The sequence below is a fragment of the Eptesicus fuscus genome, chromosome 3 (genome assembly GCF_027574615.1).
Source record: "Eptesicus fuscus isolate TK198812 chromosome 3, DD_ASM_mEF_20220401, whole genome shotgun sequence".
Classification (NCBI taxonomy): Eukaryota; Metazoa; Chordata; class Mammalia; order Chiroptera; family Vespertilionidae; genus Eptesicus; species Eptesicus fuscus.
This window is the reverse complement of record NC_072475.1, coordinates 8015406-8030739: the sequence shown is the minus strand read 5'-3', so window position 1 is coordinate 8030739 and position 15334 is coordinate 8015406. Positions and strand designations below refer to the sequence as shown.

The following is a 15334-nucleotide window of genomic DNA, read 5'->3' as shown; positions in this document are numbered from 1 at the left end:
GGCGCGCAGAGCCCAGTACGTCCCCAGCGCGTCTCCCAGGCCCATAAGTCCAACACCAAACAGGGTGCGCGCACTGCAGTACTCGCCAGTGGTCCGCAGGCGGCGCCCTCCGCGGGGTCCCAGATAGTGCAAGGCGCCCGTCCCTCACCCAGCTCCCCCCGCCCTACCCCACTCGATGCCGCCCACCCCGACCCCACCCCGACCCCACCCACACTCCGCCCGCCCCTCCCACCGGACCGCCCTCCTCCCCGCCCCGCGTGGCTCCGCCCCGCGTCACCTGACCGGAGGACTTCTGACGAAGGGCCGTGCTCGCAGCCCACCACTCGCTCTGTCTTCACTGCTAAACTCACTCGCAGGCCCTTGCTCTGTGCCCGCTGCCCCTCTGTGCCCGCTGCTCCGCCATGAGCGCTACCCTGACGTTGTGCGGAGGGTGCTCCGCCACCCGGCCCGCCACAGACGAGATCCAGGCCATCGCCGACAAGGTAGGCGGCCCGGGTCCTCCCGAGCCCGGGTCCGGTCCCACCCGGTCCGCAGAGGGGCAGCGCCCGCCGGGACGCGGAGACCATTGGCGCTGGGACATGGACCCCGGGCCTGGGCTTCTGGGCTCTGCGCGCCCAGGCTCAGCGGGGAGGGCCTGGTGTGTGTCCTGGGGGTTCAGGGGGGAATCCGACAGACCGGGAGGTAGAGCAGGTGGCATGGAAGTTGGCGGTCAGTGAACCTGGGGAAGGGTATGCAGGGGGCCCACACTTCTACCCTTCCTGATTCCAGTACTCCTTGTGTAAGTTTGAAGTCATCTCCAAATAAACGTTTTTTAAAACAAAAACAGACACCAGGCTGGGATGCAGAGGCAGAGCCTGGTTCAGCCCCTGGGCAGCGCTGGACGCCTGGGCCTCTGTTTTCTCGTCTGTAAAGTGGGCGTCACTGGGGTGCCTTCACCGAAGGTTCTGGGGAAGGTGAGATGGTGGGGCCACAGGAAGGCACAGGTTCTGAGAAGACACAAAGTCAAACAAACCTGCTTCTTCCCTGACCCGATAGTACCGCTCCCCCCACCCACCCACTTTGCTCAGGTGGTTCAGACCATCTGACCACAGTAAAGCGTGGTGAGTCAGTCCCATGAGACTTTGAAAATGAGGAATTTGTAGAGACTGCGAGGCGAGCCAACTTGGGCGAGGCTCCTCTCCCACGGCTCCGGAGCCCAGCCTCTCCTGCGGCTCCCGGTTTCCCAGGCCTAAGGAATTCCTCACTTGCTGAACTTGGAATGTGCCTCAGCGCACTCAGGAGAGAGGGGTTGCTGTCTGGGGCTCCTTAAGGTGGTGATGGTCCCTTGAAAGTGACAAGTCAGAGGGCAGTCACCATTGCCGCTGGGAGGCAGTTCTTGAGGGCGCGGCTTTGCCTGTGGCTCCTAGAGGACAGGGCAGGGACACCTTGCTGCCTCGAGTACTGACTCCTCCCCAAGCTCTCTGGGCTGCAGGTGAGGAGAACAGAGGTCAGAGAGGGAGCCCTGGCCAGAAGGATGTCAGAGTCCCAAATTCTGGCTCAGCCTCCTCAGGTAGCACCCACCAGTCCCGACCTTGGCCTTCCCTGGCCCTCTGCTGTCTCCTGGTCCCTTGAGGGCTGGTAACTGGCAGCTTCCTCACCATCCCCAGGCCTTTCGTGCTTCCCTTCGCTCTAGCACAGCCCATCTCTCTCCTGGCCAACAGCCAATCAGTGAACCGCCACCACGGGCAGGGCCTGGAGGCTGCCACATGCCCCGTCCCTTGGCCTGCATTTCGGTTTTCTCACCATTCCTTGCTTTCCTGCCTCCACTCCTGAAACAGGCCACGAGGGAGGCGATTCCTTCCCAGACTCCCCTGTGGGTTTGTGTGTGTCACTCATCCCCTCAGGCTTGTCCACCGTCCGCAGGGTCAGATCCCTGCAGACCAAACATGGCACCTTGAGGACAGGTAAGCACGGAGACAGGTCGGCCTGCAGTGAGAACCCTGCCGGCCGCATGAGGAGGGCAGAGGATCGGCAGGAGGGGCCTGCTTCTCCCTTCCTGACCCTCCCTCCTGTCCTTAGTGCTGACTCCATTCCCCCTCCTTTCTTATCCCTAGTCAGGGCCCCTCCCCGTAGGCGCAGGGCGGCCATGCAGCCTTTGTTCCGTTGGCCCGTGACTCACTGGCACGTCATGAGAGTCATCCCGTGGGCTCCCACAGCTCATCAGGCTGAGATAACGCAAGTCCTCTCACTTTCTACACCGAGTCTAGTCACTCCAGCCACAGTCAGCATGCTCCACTGCCTACCAGGTGGTCTAGAGAGCAGCCAGAGACCTTGCAACCAGGTTTGATTTTACAGTAAGAAAAGCAAACCAACCAGCCTGCTCTCTCCTGCCTCCATGAAGATACTCGGTTAATAAGAGGCCAAGATCCCGGGAGACGGGATTGAACCCAAAGTTTGATTCCTGTTTGAGACTCAGACCAGGATCCGCATCTGCCCAAAGGCATGGCATCCACAGGAAATGACCTAAAAATGCAGGAAACTCCTTTACCTGCAAAGCACTTTCTCTGCTGCCTCATCTGCTTCAAAAGAACTTAGGAACAGCCTCAGGGTCCAGGAGGGGGAAGTCAAGAGAGTTCAGGCACATCTATGAGATGGAAGATTAAATCTAAAATTAAAATTATCTTTAGTTTAAAATTTTAAACGTTTATGTTTTTCATTTAAAAAGAGTCATTAAAAATTATGTACAGTGTTCAAATGAATTGTTTGTGTCTTAGGTAAAAAAAAAGCAGGGTATAAACGTGTAGGTAGTGTCATAATGATGACGATATAAAAACTTCCCGCACCTAGAAAAGAAAGGGCAAGTGAGATGCTGAAATCATACCTTTGGAACTTCGGTGGAATTAAGGAATTGTCTGCTGCACTTTATCATTAGCGCGAACAGCCACAAGCATGTCAAACTCGCGGCTGGTGGGCCACATGCCTCGTGCTGGCCATGCGTTTGACATGCTTGGTCCTGCACTGCGAGGAATAACCTGTAAAGGGCGGGCCTTAGGGGTCAGTTTGTAACATCTGACAGGAGGCCGCGGCTCCGGTGTCAGTCACTCTGGCAGGAAGGAAGACACCGCTTTCCCTCTCTCCTGCCCCCTAGGTGAAGGCCCAGCTGGAGGAGAAGGAAAACAAGAAGTACCCCACTTTCAAGGCCACGGAGTACAAGAGCCAGCTGGTCGCGGGGACTAACTACTTCATCAAGGTGGAGTGTCAGCTACAGGGGAGCTCATGCAGATGTGGGGGAAGGGGGGCCTATAGGGGCCAGGACAGGGGTGCTTAAGGGGGTTCCTGTAGCCCTGGCTGGTGTGGCTCAATGGACAGAGCGTCAGCCTGCACACCAAAGGGCCTCGGGTTGGATTCCCGGTCAAGGGCGGGTACCTGGGTTGCGGGTTTGATCCCTGGCCTCAGTTGGGGCGCATGCAGGAGGCAATCAGTCGATGTGTCTCTCTCACATCGATGTATCTCTTCCTCTCTTTCTCTCTAAAAATCAATAAAAATGTTTTAACAATAATGAAATAAGTGAGTGTGCATGCACTCATGCAGGCCTCCGTGGAGGAGAGGACTGAGGCTTTCAGGGAACTGAGGGCTCTGAGGAGCGAATATAGGGTGCCAAGGGTGCTGGCCGGGGTGATGGGCGTCTGCTGCGCCCCAAGGAGGAAGATGGGAATGTCCCCGCCCTAGTTGCTGATGCCCTGAAGGGACTCGGCCTCCAGGCTCTCAGGGCCTTTTCACACAGTCCGCCAGGCACGGGGACTTGGGGTCAGAGGCAGCCCCTGCCCCCCTCACTCCACTCTCTCTTCGCAGGTTCAAGTTGAAGATGATGACTTCGTGCACATCCGAGTGTTTCGAAGTCTCCCTCATGAAAACAAGCCCTTGTCCTTGGACGACTATCAGACCAACAAGACCAGGAAGGACGAGCTGACCTATTTCTAGTTCTGGATTTTGAACTGAACCCTCGCCACGTGGTTCTCTGTCACGTGTTCGCGTGCCGGGGTCGTAAATGAGCGGCGTCTGTGCTGCTCTGCACCAATCTGGTGTCTCTGCTTCTGACTTTAATAGCGTGATTTTCCTCCCAATCAATGATCTCAGCTAAATTGCTTTCCAAGCGGCCTTAGGTGATCTCTAAATAAATGCATTTTTAAGTTTTTGCAAATTTCCTTTGTTGTGGATTTTTTTCTTCATCTGAAACCATAACCACCACACAGACGTGTCCAGACGTGTGTACAAAGGTCTTTCACGGCCACGCGCCAGCCTGAGCCAGCTGAGACCCCTCCACCTGAGGAGGACAGCCCAGCGGGGTGGCCCCAGGTCCCAGCAAGTGGGTGGTAGCCCCAGGGCCCCAGGAGTCTGTTCCCACTACAGCTCTGCCCCCTGCCGCCTGGGCTCTGCACCCTGTCTCCAGGCCTCGGTTGCCCCCATAAGTAAAAGGATTCGAGGAAACCCGATTCTAGACCATGAGTGCGGATGTGCTCAGACAGTCACACTGTGTTTCCGTAGCAGCAGTCACACGGCAGGGCCCAAAGTGTTGGGCAAACCTGCTGCGCAGCTGCCCTGAGCACTGGCGGCCTGGGAGGCTGTGCGGCGCCTGCTCAAAGCCTGAGCATCTGGGAGAGCCTGCCTGTTTCAGCAGGGTCCTGCCCCTCAGTGCAGTCAGTACCTGGTTAGTTGGCCCCGTGTTTGTGTGAAATAGAATTAAAGAGTGCCCCTGACATCATAGGAGTAATGACAGTTTGGTGAGATTTCTATCTGTGTGACTCAGGGTCAAGGTAGAATACAATGAGTGGCCAGATTATTATGATCTCTGAACGCATGATAATCTGGCCACTCAGTGTATATCCTGTATAATGAAAGGCTAATATGCAAATTGTCCCCTTGACCAGGAGTTCGACCAGCAGGCAGGTCGGCCAACCGCCCATGTCCCCCCACCCCTGGCCAGGCTGGCCGGACCCCACCCATGCACGAATTCATACACTGAACACACACTGAGAGGCCAGATTATTATGACCACCCCATCAGTACTTCGTTGGGCCACCTTTTGCCTTCAATACTGCGGCGATTCTTCTTGGCATTGACTCCACGAGATGTTGAAAGGTGATGCGAGGAATCTGACCCCATGCCTGATGAAGAGCACTGTCCAGTTCTGTGAGATTTGATGGTTGTGGAACCAGCTGCCTGATGGCTCCTTTAACTTCATCCCACAAATGCTCAATTGGATTGAGATCTGGTGATTGTGGGGGCCACCTAAGCAAGGTAAAGTCTTGCAGAAACCTGAGTGGGTAGGGCACCAGAGTGGGTTGGCGGGGAGGGAACTTGGGCCACGGTGAGCAGGGCAGGGCAGGCCCTTTCTTTAAGAGGGAGATGTGTGCCCAGCCAGCATGGCTCAGCGGTTGAGCATCGACCTATGAACCAGGAGGTCATTTTGATTCCCGGTCAGGGCTCATGCCCAGGTTGCAGGCTCCATCCCCTGTGGTGGGAGCATGAAGGATGCAGCCAATTGATGATTCTCATCATTGATGTTTCTTCCTCTCTCCCTCTTCCTTCCTCTCTGAAATCAACATACACACACACACACACACACACACACACACACACACACACACTAGTGGCCCAGTGCACAAAATTCCTGCACGGGGGGAGGGGAGGAGAAGGGTGTCCCTCAGCCCGGCCTGCACCCTTTCCAATCTGGGACCCCTCAGGGGATAACCCGCAGTCAGACATCCCTCTCACAAATCAGAACTGCTGGCTCCTAACCACTTGCCTGCCTGCCTGCTTGCCCCTAACTTCTTCTGCCTGCCAGCCTGATCATCTCTAACTGCTCCCCTGCTGGCTTGATTGCTCCTAACCACCTCTGCCTTGGCCCTGCATCCGGGACCCAGGATTCCCTCCTCCAGCCAACCACAGGGACCCGGGATCAGGGCTTCCTTTCCTCTGGTCAGCCATAAGTGCCCAGGCCGGCTGCAGCCGCAGGGGATGGTGGGCAGGTGGCTTCACCTGGGCTGCAGCTGCAAGTGCTGGCACCCAGGACCGCAGGGTGGGTAGCTTCTCCATCTCCCAGGCCACAGCCAGCCGCAGGTGCTGGTGCCCGGAACTGCGGGGTGGGCGGCTTCTCCGTCTACCAAGCTGTAGCCAGCCGCAGGTGCTGGCACCTGGACCGCAGGTGGGCGGCTTCTCCGTCTTCCCTGAAATGCAGTGTGGGCGACTTCTCCGGCTGGCTGTGGCCTGGGATCATGGGGCATGTGGCTTCTTCGTCCCCCTGAGCCATATCCAGCCTCAGGACTGGGGCCCGGTTTCTCCATCTCCCCCAGGACGTGGGGCAGGCGGATGTGAGGTTTCTGCTGTTGAGTTTTTTGGCAAACGGACACACAGCAAATCAGCACAGGAGAAGGTCATACAGAGGGAGTCCAGGAGACCCCTGGAGGAGGCTTCCAGAATCCTCTCCAGGTGAAGTCACACGGGCCACACTTATCTCCCCAGCAAGGAGCTGTGACAACACATGTGAGGGGTCGACTACCAGGAAGCAAATGGAGAAACACCCACTTCTTTCCCATTGGTGGGTACAGGACAGTTAACACTTACAGTGAGTACAGATGTATGTGGCAGCAACATAACTGGTGCCAGTGTGGTTATGCCTCCAAGGGGTTTGGAAAAGAAATTCCCCCTGACTTATCAGAGGTATCTTTCCTAGATGCATAAGCACAATGGGCAGGGCTTGCTTAAGGTAAAGATGGATCTTTTACCAGGAAGCTATAGGTGTGGGATGTGATTACCGGCATGCCCTGCCCTGCCAGGAATTTATGATCGAATCACCTTTGTGGTTATTTTCAGGCTCACCATGCAGCGCCAAGAGCTAGCCTGGTCTGCTATGTAACCCCTTTTTCATTCACACATTCATTCATTCAGTCATTCATGAATGACTGGATTTTAGGGTGTCTCCTTCCCCTCCACATCAGGCCTCCCACCCTTCCTTGAATTACAAACCAGGCTCTTCCCTGGCAGGCACCAGAAAAGCTTGCCTCTCCCACTTACCTGCTCATGGGCCACGCCCATTGGGGTTCCGCACTCAGCCCTACACAAGGCAAGGCTGGGCCTGCTCCTGCAGTCAGCACCCAGTGGTGGGAGAGGCCCAGCATCCCCTGAGGTGCAGCCCTGGAGTGGGGGAGCGGGTGCAGCTGGAATGCTACTCCCACTCCAACCTGAGGCCCTGGGAGGCATCTCCTCACTGGACGCCTTGGTGCCTCCTCTGCTCACACACATCAGCCCTTCACTATGTCCCTGGGTCACACGCTGGTGACACCCAGAGTGGCTGCTGCAAGCCAGGTGCTGGACCAGGTCTTGCAGATGAGAAGTGCAAAGCAGTCCAATGCACTGGGAGTGAGGCCAGGCAGGGCCTGGTCCTGGACTCCAGGATGCCCTGGCAGTCTGTCCCCCAGCTACTTCTGGAGCCCAGTGGGCAGCCTTCTCTCCCTACTGCTCTTGGGGACTCTCAGGTCCAGCTCCCATCATCTCTGGGTCTCTCCCACCTGGAACCTGCCCTGCAGGCAGTGTGGCAGCAGAGTTCGGAGGTCATAGCTTCCAGAGCTCAGGCCCAGGGTGTGGGTCTGCAGCTTCAAAGGGGAGGAGGACACATCCCAGGAGGATGGGGAGAGCGGATGTTTGGTAACCAGCTGTCTGCCCTGCCATGCAGGTGCGCCTCGGGTTTAGAAAGAAATTACCTCTGATCTTTGCTCTCTTCCTGGACCAGGCACCCTACCTACATGATTTTAATGTAATCATTTTATTTTTTGTTTTCTCCCCCTTTATTTTAGAGAGAGGAAGGGAGAGGGAGAGGGAGAGCAAGAGAGAAACGTCAATGTGAGAGAGAAACATTGATCAGTTGTCTCCAGTTTAGGACCCCACGGAGATATGGAACCCCAAGTTGAACCCACCACCCTTTGGTGCACAGGAGAAAGCTCCAAAGGACTGAGCCACACCGGCCAGGGCCTTCCCTAAATGCTGTGAAGGGAGAGATGAAGGTTCTCCTCACCCCAATGGCTGGGTCTCCATTGCCCTCTGCTCAACATAATCAATATGCGAAAGGGGCCCATTTTGGAGGCGCACAGAGCCTATATGTCCCCAGCGCGTCTCCCAGTCCAGTAAGACCAACACCAAACAGGGTGCGCGCACTGCAGTACTCGCCAGTGGTCCGCAGGCGGCGCCCTCCGCGGGGTCCCAGATAGTGCAAGGCGCCCGTCCCTCACCCAGCTCCCCCCGCCCTACCCCACTCAATGCCGCCCACCCCGACCCCACCCCGACCCGCCCCTCCCACCGGACCGCCCTCCTCCCCGCCCCGCGTGGCTCCGCCCCGCGTCCGCTGACCGGCGGATTTAAGATGGAGAGCGGTGCTGGCAGCTCAGCACTTGCTCTGTCTTCACTGCTGATCTCTCTTGCAGGTTGTTGCTCCGTGCCCGCTGATCCGCCATGAGCGCTTCTGGGAGGTTGATGGGTGGGTGGTCCGACACCAAACCCGCCACGGCCGAGATCCAGGCCATCGCCGACAAGGTAGGCGCCCGGGTCCTCCCGAGCCCGGGTCCGGTCCCACCCGGTCCGCAGAGGGGCAGCGTCCTCCGGGACGCGGAGACCATTGGCGCTGGGACATGGACCCCGGGCCTGGGCTTCTGGGCTCTGCGCGCCCAGGCTCAGCGGGGAGGGCCTGGTGTGTGTCCTGGGGGTTCAGGGGGGAGTCCGACAGACCGGGAGGTAGAGCAGGTGGCATGGACGTTGGCGGTCAGTGAACCTGAGGAAGGGTATGCAGGGGGCCCACACTTCTACCCTTCCTGATTCCAGTACTCCTTGTGTAAGTTTGAAGTCATCTCCAAATAAACGTTTTTTGAAACAAAAACAGACACCAGGCTCGGATGCAGAGGCAGAGCCTGGTTCAGACCCAGGGCAGCGCTGGACGCCTGTGCCTCTGTTTTCTCGTCTGTAAAGTGGGCGTCACTGGGGTGCCTTCACCGAAGGTTCTGGGGAAGGTGAGATGGTGGGGCCACAGGAAGGCGCAGGTTCTGAGAAGACACAAAGTCAAACAAACCTGCTTCTTCCCTGACCCGATAGTACCCCTCCCACCCCCCACCCACTTTGCTCAGGTGGTTTAGACTGTGGTTGGCAAACTGTGGCTCACGAGCCACATGCAGCTCTTTGGCCCCTTGAGTGTGGCTCTTCCACAAAATACCACAGTCTGGGCGAGTCTATTTTGAAGAAGTGGCATTAGAAGATGTTTAAGTTTAAACAATTTGGCTCTCAAAAGAAATTTCAATCGTTGTATTGTTGATATTTGGCTCTGTTGACTAATGAGTTTGCCGACCACTGGTTCAGACCATCTGACCACAGTAAAGCGTGGTGAGTCAGTCCCATGAGACTTTGAAAATGAGGAATTTGTAGAGACTGCGAGGTGAGCCCGCTTGTGTGAGGCTCCTCTCCCACGGCTCCAGAGCCCAGCCTCTCCTGCGGCTCCCGGTTTCCCAGGCCTAAGGAATTCCTCACTTGCTGAACTTGGAATGTGCCTCAGCTCACTCAGGAGAGAGGGGTTGCTGTCTGGGGCTCCTTAATGTGGTGATGGTCCCTTGAAAGTGACAAGTCAGAGGGCAGTCACCACTGCCGCTGGGAGGCAGTTCTTGAGGGCGCGGCTTTGCCTGTGGCTCCTAGAGGACAGGGCAGGGACACCTTGCTGCCTCGAGTACTGACTCCTCCCCAAGCTCTCTGGGCTGCAGGTGAGGAGAACAGAGGTCAGAGAGGGAGCCCTGGCCAGAAGGATGTCAGAGTCCCAAATTCTGGCTCAGCCTCCTCAGGTAGCACCCACCAGTCCCGACCTTGGCCTTCCCTGGCCCTCTGCTGTCTCCTGGTCCCTTGAGGGCTGGTAACTGGCAGCTTCCTCACCATCCCCAGGCCTTTCGTGCTCCCCTTCGCTCTAGCACAGCCCATCTCTCTCCTGGCCAACAGCCAATCAGGGAACCGCCACCACGGGCAGTGCCTGGAGGCTGCCACATACCCCGTCCCATGGCCTGCATTTGGGTTTTCTCACCATTCCTTTCTTTCCTGCCTCCACTCCTGAAACAGGCCAAGAAGGAGGCGATTCCTTCCCAGCCTCCCCTGTGGGTTTGTGTGTGTCACTCATCCCCTCAGGCTTGTCCACCGTCCGCAGGGTCAGATCCCTGCAGTCCAAACATGGCACGTTAAGGACAGGAAAGCACGGAGACAGGTCGGCCTGCAGTGAGAACCCTGCAGCCGCATGCAGAGGGCAGAGGAGCGGCAGGAGGGGCCTGCTTCTCCCTTCCTGACCCTCCCTCCTGTCCTTAGTGCTGACTCCATTCCCCCTCCTTTCTTATCCCTAGTCAGGGCCCCTCCCCGAAGGCGCAGTTGGTCCACATGCCTCGTGCTGGCCCTGAGTTTGACATGCTTGGTCCTGCACTGCGAGGAATAACCTGTAAAGGGCGGGCCTTAGGGGTCAGTTTGTAACATCTGACAGGAGGCCGCGGCTCCGGTGTCAGTCACTCTGGCAGGAAGGAAGACACCGCTTTCCCCTCTCTCCTGCCCCCTAGGTGAAGGCCCAGCTGGAGGAGAAGGAAAACAAGAAGTACCCCACTTTCAAGGCCACGGAGTACAAGAGCCAGGTGGTGGCGGGGACTAACTACTTCATCAAGGTGGAGTGTCAGCTACAGGGGAGCTCATGCAGACGTGGCGGGAGGGGGGCCTATAGGGGTCAGGACAGAGGTGCTTAAGGGGGTTCCTGTAGCCCTGGCTGGTGTGGCTCAATGGACAGAGCGTCAGCCTGCACACCAAAGGGCCTCGGGTTGGATTCCCGGTCAAGGGCAGGTACCTGGGTTGCGGGTTCGATCCCTGATCTCAGTTGGGGCGCATGCAGGAGGCAGTCAGTCGATGTGTCTCTCTCACATCGATGTATCGCTCCCTCTGTCTTTCTCTCTAAAAATCGATAAAAATGTTTTAACAATAATGAAATAAGTGAGTGTGCATGCACTCATGCAGGCCTCCGTGGAGGAGAGGACTGAGGCTTTCAGGGAACTGAGGGCTCTGAGGAGCGAATACAGGGTGCCAAGGGTGCTGGCCGGGGTGATGGGCGTCTGCTGCGCCCCAAGGAGGAAGATGGGAATGTCCCCGCCCTAGTTGCTGATGCCCTGAAGGGACTCGGCCTCCAGGCTCTCAGGGCCTTTTCACACAGTCCGCCAGGCACGGGGACTTGGGGTCAGAGGCAGAACCTGCCCCCCTCACTCCACTCTCTCTTCGCAGGTTCAAGTTGAAGATGATGACTTCGTGCACATCCGAGTGTTTCGAAGTCTCCCTCATGAAAACAAGCCCTTGGCCTTGACACGTTATCAGACCCACAAGACCAAGCAGGACGAGCTGACCTATTTCTAGTTCTGGATTTTGAACTGAACCTTCGCCACGTGGTTCTCTGTCACGTGTTCGCGTGCCGGGGTCGTAAATGAGCGGCGTCTGTGCTGCTCTGCACCAATCTGGTGTCTCTGCTTCTGACTTTACTAGCGTGATTTTCCTCCCAATCAATGATCTCAGCTAAATTGCTTTCCAAGAGGCCTTAGGTGATCTCTAAATAAATGCATTTTTAAGTTTTTGCAAATTTCCTTTGTTGTGGATGTTTTTCGTCATCTGAAACCATAACCACCATACAGACGTGTCCAGACGTGTGTACAAAGGTCTTTCACGGCCACGCGCCAGCCTGAGCCAGCTGAGACCCCTCCACCTGAGGAGGACAGCCCAGCGGGGTGGCCCCATGTCCCCGCAAGTGGGTGGTAGACCCAGGGCCCCAGGAGTCTGTTCCCACTACAGCTCTGCCCCCTGCCGCCTGGGCTCTGCACCCTGTCTCCAGGCCTCGGTTGCCCCCATAAGTAAAAGGAATCGAGCAAACCCGATTCTAGACCATGAGTGCGGATGTGCTCAGACAGTCACACTGTGTTTCCGTAGCAGCAGTCACACGGCAGGGCCCAAAGTGTTGGGCAAACCTGCTGCGCAGCTGCCCTGAGCACTGGCGGCCTGGGAGGCTGTGCGGCGCCTGCTCAAAGCCTGAGCATCTGGGAGGGCCTGCCTGTTTCAGCAGGGTCCTGCCCCTCAGTGCAGTCAGTACCTGGTTGGTTGGCCCCGTGTTTGTGTGAAATAGAATTAAAGAGTGCCCCTGACATCATAGGAGTAATGACAGTTTGGTGAGATTTCTATCTGTCTGGCTCAGGGTAAAGGTAGAATACAATGAGTGGCCAAATTATTATGATCTCTGAACGCATGATAATCTGGCCACTCAGTGTATATCCTGTATAATAAAAGGCTAATATGCAAATTGTCCCCTTGACCAGGAGTTCGACCAGCAGGCAGGCCGGCCAAATGCCCATGTTCCCTCTCCCTGGCCAGGCTGGCCAGACCCCACCCATGCACGAATTCATGCACTGAACATACACTGAGTGGCCAGATTATTATGACCGCCCCATCAGTACTTCGTTGGGCCACCTTTTGCCTTCAATACTGCGGCGATTCTTCTTGGCATTGACTCCACGAGATGTTGAAAGGTGATGCGAGGAATCGGACACCATGCCTGATGAAGAGCACTGTCCAGTTCTGTGAGATTTGATGGTTGTGGAACCAGCTGCCTGATGGCTCTTTTAACTTTGTCCCACAAATGCTCAATTGGATTGAGATCTGGTGATGGTGGGGGCCACCTAAGCAAGGTAAAGTCTCCCTCATGTTCTTGAATCCACTCCTGCACAATACGAGCACCGTGGCATGGCGCATTGTCTTGTTGGAAGAAGCCATCTCCATTGTGATACACCATCAACATGGTAGGATGAAGTTGATCAGGAACGATACTTAGGTATGGTATTCAGACGTTGTTCTACACGAATTAAAGGGCCCAAATCATGCCAGGAAAACATGCCCCAAACCATAACACTGCCCCCACCAGCTTGAAGGTTTGTACTCATGCATGTGGTGTGCATGCTTTCATGCTGTTTCCGGGAAATTCTCACTCTGCCATCTGCATGATGCAACTGGAAACGTGATTCATCGGACCACATGACTTTTTTCCAAAGCTCAACTGTCCAATCCTTGTGCTCCTGTGCAAATTGGAGACGTTTTATCTTGGTAACTGCAGACAGCAAAGGTGTTCGAACAGGCCTTCGGCTTCCATATCCCATAGGATGAAGTGTACGGCTACTCTGTCTACAAACGTCAGGTGGTCATAATAATCTGGTCACTCAGTGTGTGTTCCTGAGGGTTAATGTCAGTCTGACATTCCTGAGCCCCACTTGGCTCCCCTGGGGTGTGTGGCGTTTTGTGCCACGGTCAGGCTGTCTGCGTCCTTAGGTCATGAGGAGCGTGGAAGGGCGGGACGGTGAGCATGCGGAGCCTGGAGAGGGTTAGTGAGAAATCTCTGCACAGTGAGCTGTGAGCGTCCCCGTCCCTCCACGAACTGGAAGAAGAAAGCTTTCCTGACACCCTCTTAGAGTCAAGCAATTTTGCACTGAACAGAAGACCGAATACACTTCCCACCTGGGGACTTGCCGGGACCGGCGGGGAGATGGCATTTAGGGTGCTAAGCAGAGCTGACAGCCATGCCCTGCTCTGCCTGATTAATGGGGGATGGCTTAATGGGTGTGGGTTGTGTCAGGGTGATGAGGCATCTGTGACAGGAAAGAGGTGACAGTTACACAACGCTGGGAGGTACAAATGCCCTGGGCTGTGCAGTTGAAGATACTTAGGTGTACTTCCTGTGAATTTTACCTCACGAAAAACATAGCACAAGACAGTAAACCAGGGCCAGTCTGGGGGGACCCTTTGGCAGAGGATTTGGGGGACAAATGCTGGGCTTGAGCTCTTCCATCTGCCCACCAGGCCCAGCCTCTCCTCTGCCCACCCTGGGCTCTGGGTTCTGGCCTGTGGGGACGCCCTCGCCATTCGTTTCCCAGGGACCACCTGGGCTCTCCTGGCAGTGACCTCCCCTCTAAAGGATGCTTTTTAGATTCTGGTACTTGGCCTGCCAGTTAGCCCTTCAGGCTAAGCTGGTAATAGCGCCCCTTCCCTCCATGTCCCCCCTGGGTGCTGACACCCCCATCCCTTTTACTAAGCACTTGAGTCACTGGTCAGTGCCTTCTATTTCCCCAGCATCAAGAAGACGGCGATAAAGGGGCCCGCCCACCCTTGAGAGTCACAGGCCCTAATTCTCCAGCTGTCCAGGCAGGGACAGCTACGCAGCACAGGGCAGTCACAGTGGGTTTGAGAGGCAGAGTCAGGTGCCTTTCTCATAAAGCCTGTTGCTTGGGGATGACCTGAGGATTTATCTACAAAGATGTGGGAGGGTGTGAAGGAACTGGAACCCAGGAGGGGCAGTGACACCTGATCAATGACCAGAGCTTGTCCTCTGAATCTAGCAGGGATGGGCCAGGAAACGGAGCCCCACCCTCCTGATCCCAGGGGGCGTCTTGCAGAAACCCTGAGTGGGTAGGGCAGCAGAGTGGGTTGGCGGGGAGGGGACTTGGGCCACAGTGAGCAGGGCAGGGCAGGGCAGGCCCTTTCTTTAAGAGGGAGATGTGTGCCCAGCCAGCATGGCTCAGCGGTTGAGCATCGACCTATGAACCAGGAGGTCAGTTTGATTCCCGGTCAGGGCTCATGCCCAGGTTTCAGGCTCCACTCCCAGTGGTGGGGGCATGCAGGTCGCAGCCAATCGATGATTCTCATCATTGATGTTTCTATCTCTCTCCCTGTTCCTTCCTCTCTGAAATCAATATATATATATATACACACACACACTAGAGGCCCCAGTGCACGAAACTCGTGCACGGGGGTGTGTGTCCCTTAGCCCAGCCTCCACCCTCTCTAATCTGGGACCCCTTGAGGGCAGTCGGACATCCCTCTCCCAATCCAGGACTGCTGGCTCCCAAATGCTCACCTACCTGCCTTCCTGATTGCCCCTAACCACTCCCCTATCAGCCGGATTGATGCCTAACTGCTCCCCTGCCAGCCTGATTGCCCCTACCTGCCCTCCCTGCAGGCCTGGTCACCCCAGCTGCTCTCCCCTGCAGGCCTGGGTCCCTTCCAACTGCCCTCCCCTGCAGGCTTGATCGCCCCCAACTGCCCTCCCTTGCAGGCCTAGTCCCTCCCAACTGCCCTCCTCTGCTGGCCTGATCACCCACAACTGCCCTCCCCTGCAGGCTTGATCGTCCCCCAACTGCCCTCCCTTGCAGGCCTAGTCCCTCCCAACTGCCCTCCCCTGCTGGCCTGATCACCCACAACTGCCCTCCCTTGCAGGCCTTGT

The 15334-nt window shown here is 56.6% G+C and overlaps 2 protein-coding genes across 2 annotated transcripts; both read left to right on the top strand.

The window, feature by feature from the left end:
• Window positions 1–286: 286 nt before the first annotated feature.
• On the top strand, window positions 287–4180 carry LOC103304952 (cystatin-B-like). Its single transcript, XM_054713584.1, has 3 exons — window positions 287–482; window positions 3128–3229; window positions 3832–4180. Exons 1-3 carry the CDS (start codon window positions 402–404, stop codon window positions 3958–3960), a joined length of 312 nt encoding a protein of 103 aa, XP_054569559.1. The 5' UTR covers window positions 287–401; the 3' UTR covers window positions 3961–4180.
• Window positions 4181–8381: 4201 nt separating this feature from the next.
• LOC129148533 (cystatin-B-like) lies at window positions 8382–11656 on the top strand. The gene is made up of 3 exons (XM_054713583.1): window positions 8382–8565; window positions 10602–10703; window positions 11308–11656. The coding sequence occupies exons 1-3, from the start codon at window positions 8485–8487 to the stop codon at window positions 11434–11436; spliced, it is 312 nt and encodes a 103-aa protein (XP_054569558.1). The 5' UTR covers window positions 8382–8484; the 3' UTR covers window positions 11437–11656.
• Window positions 11657–15334: the final 3678 nt, after the last annotated feature.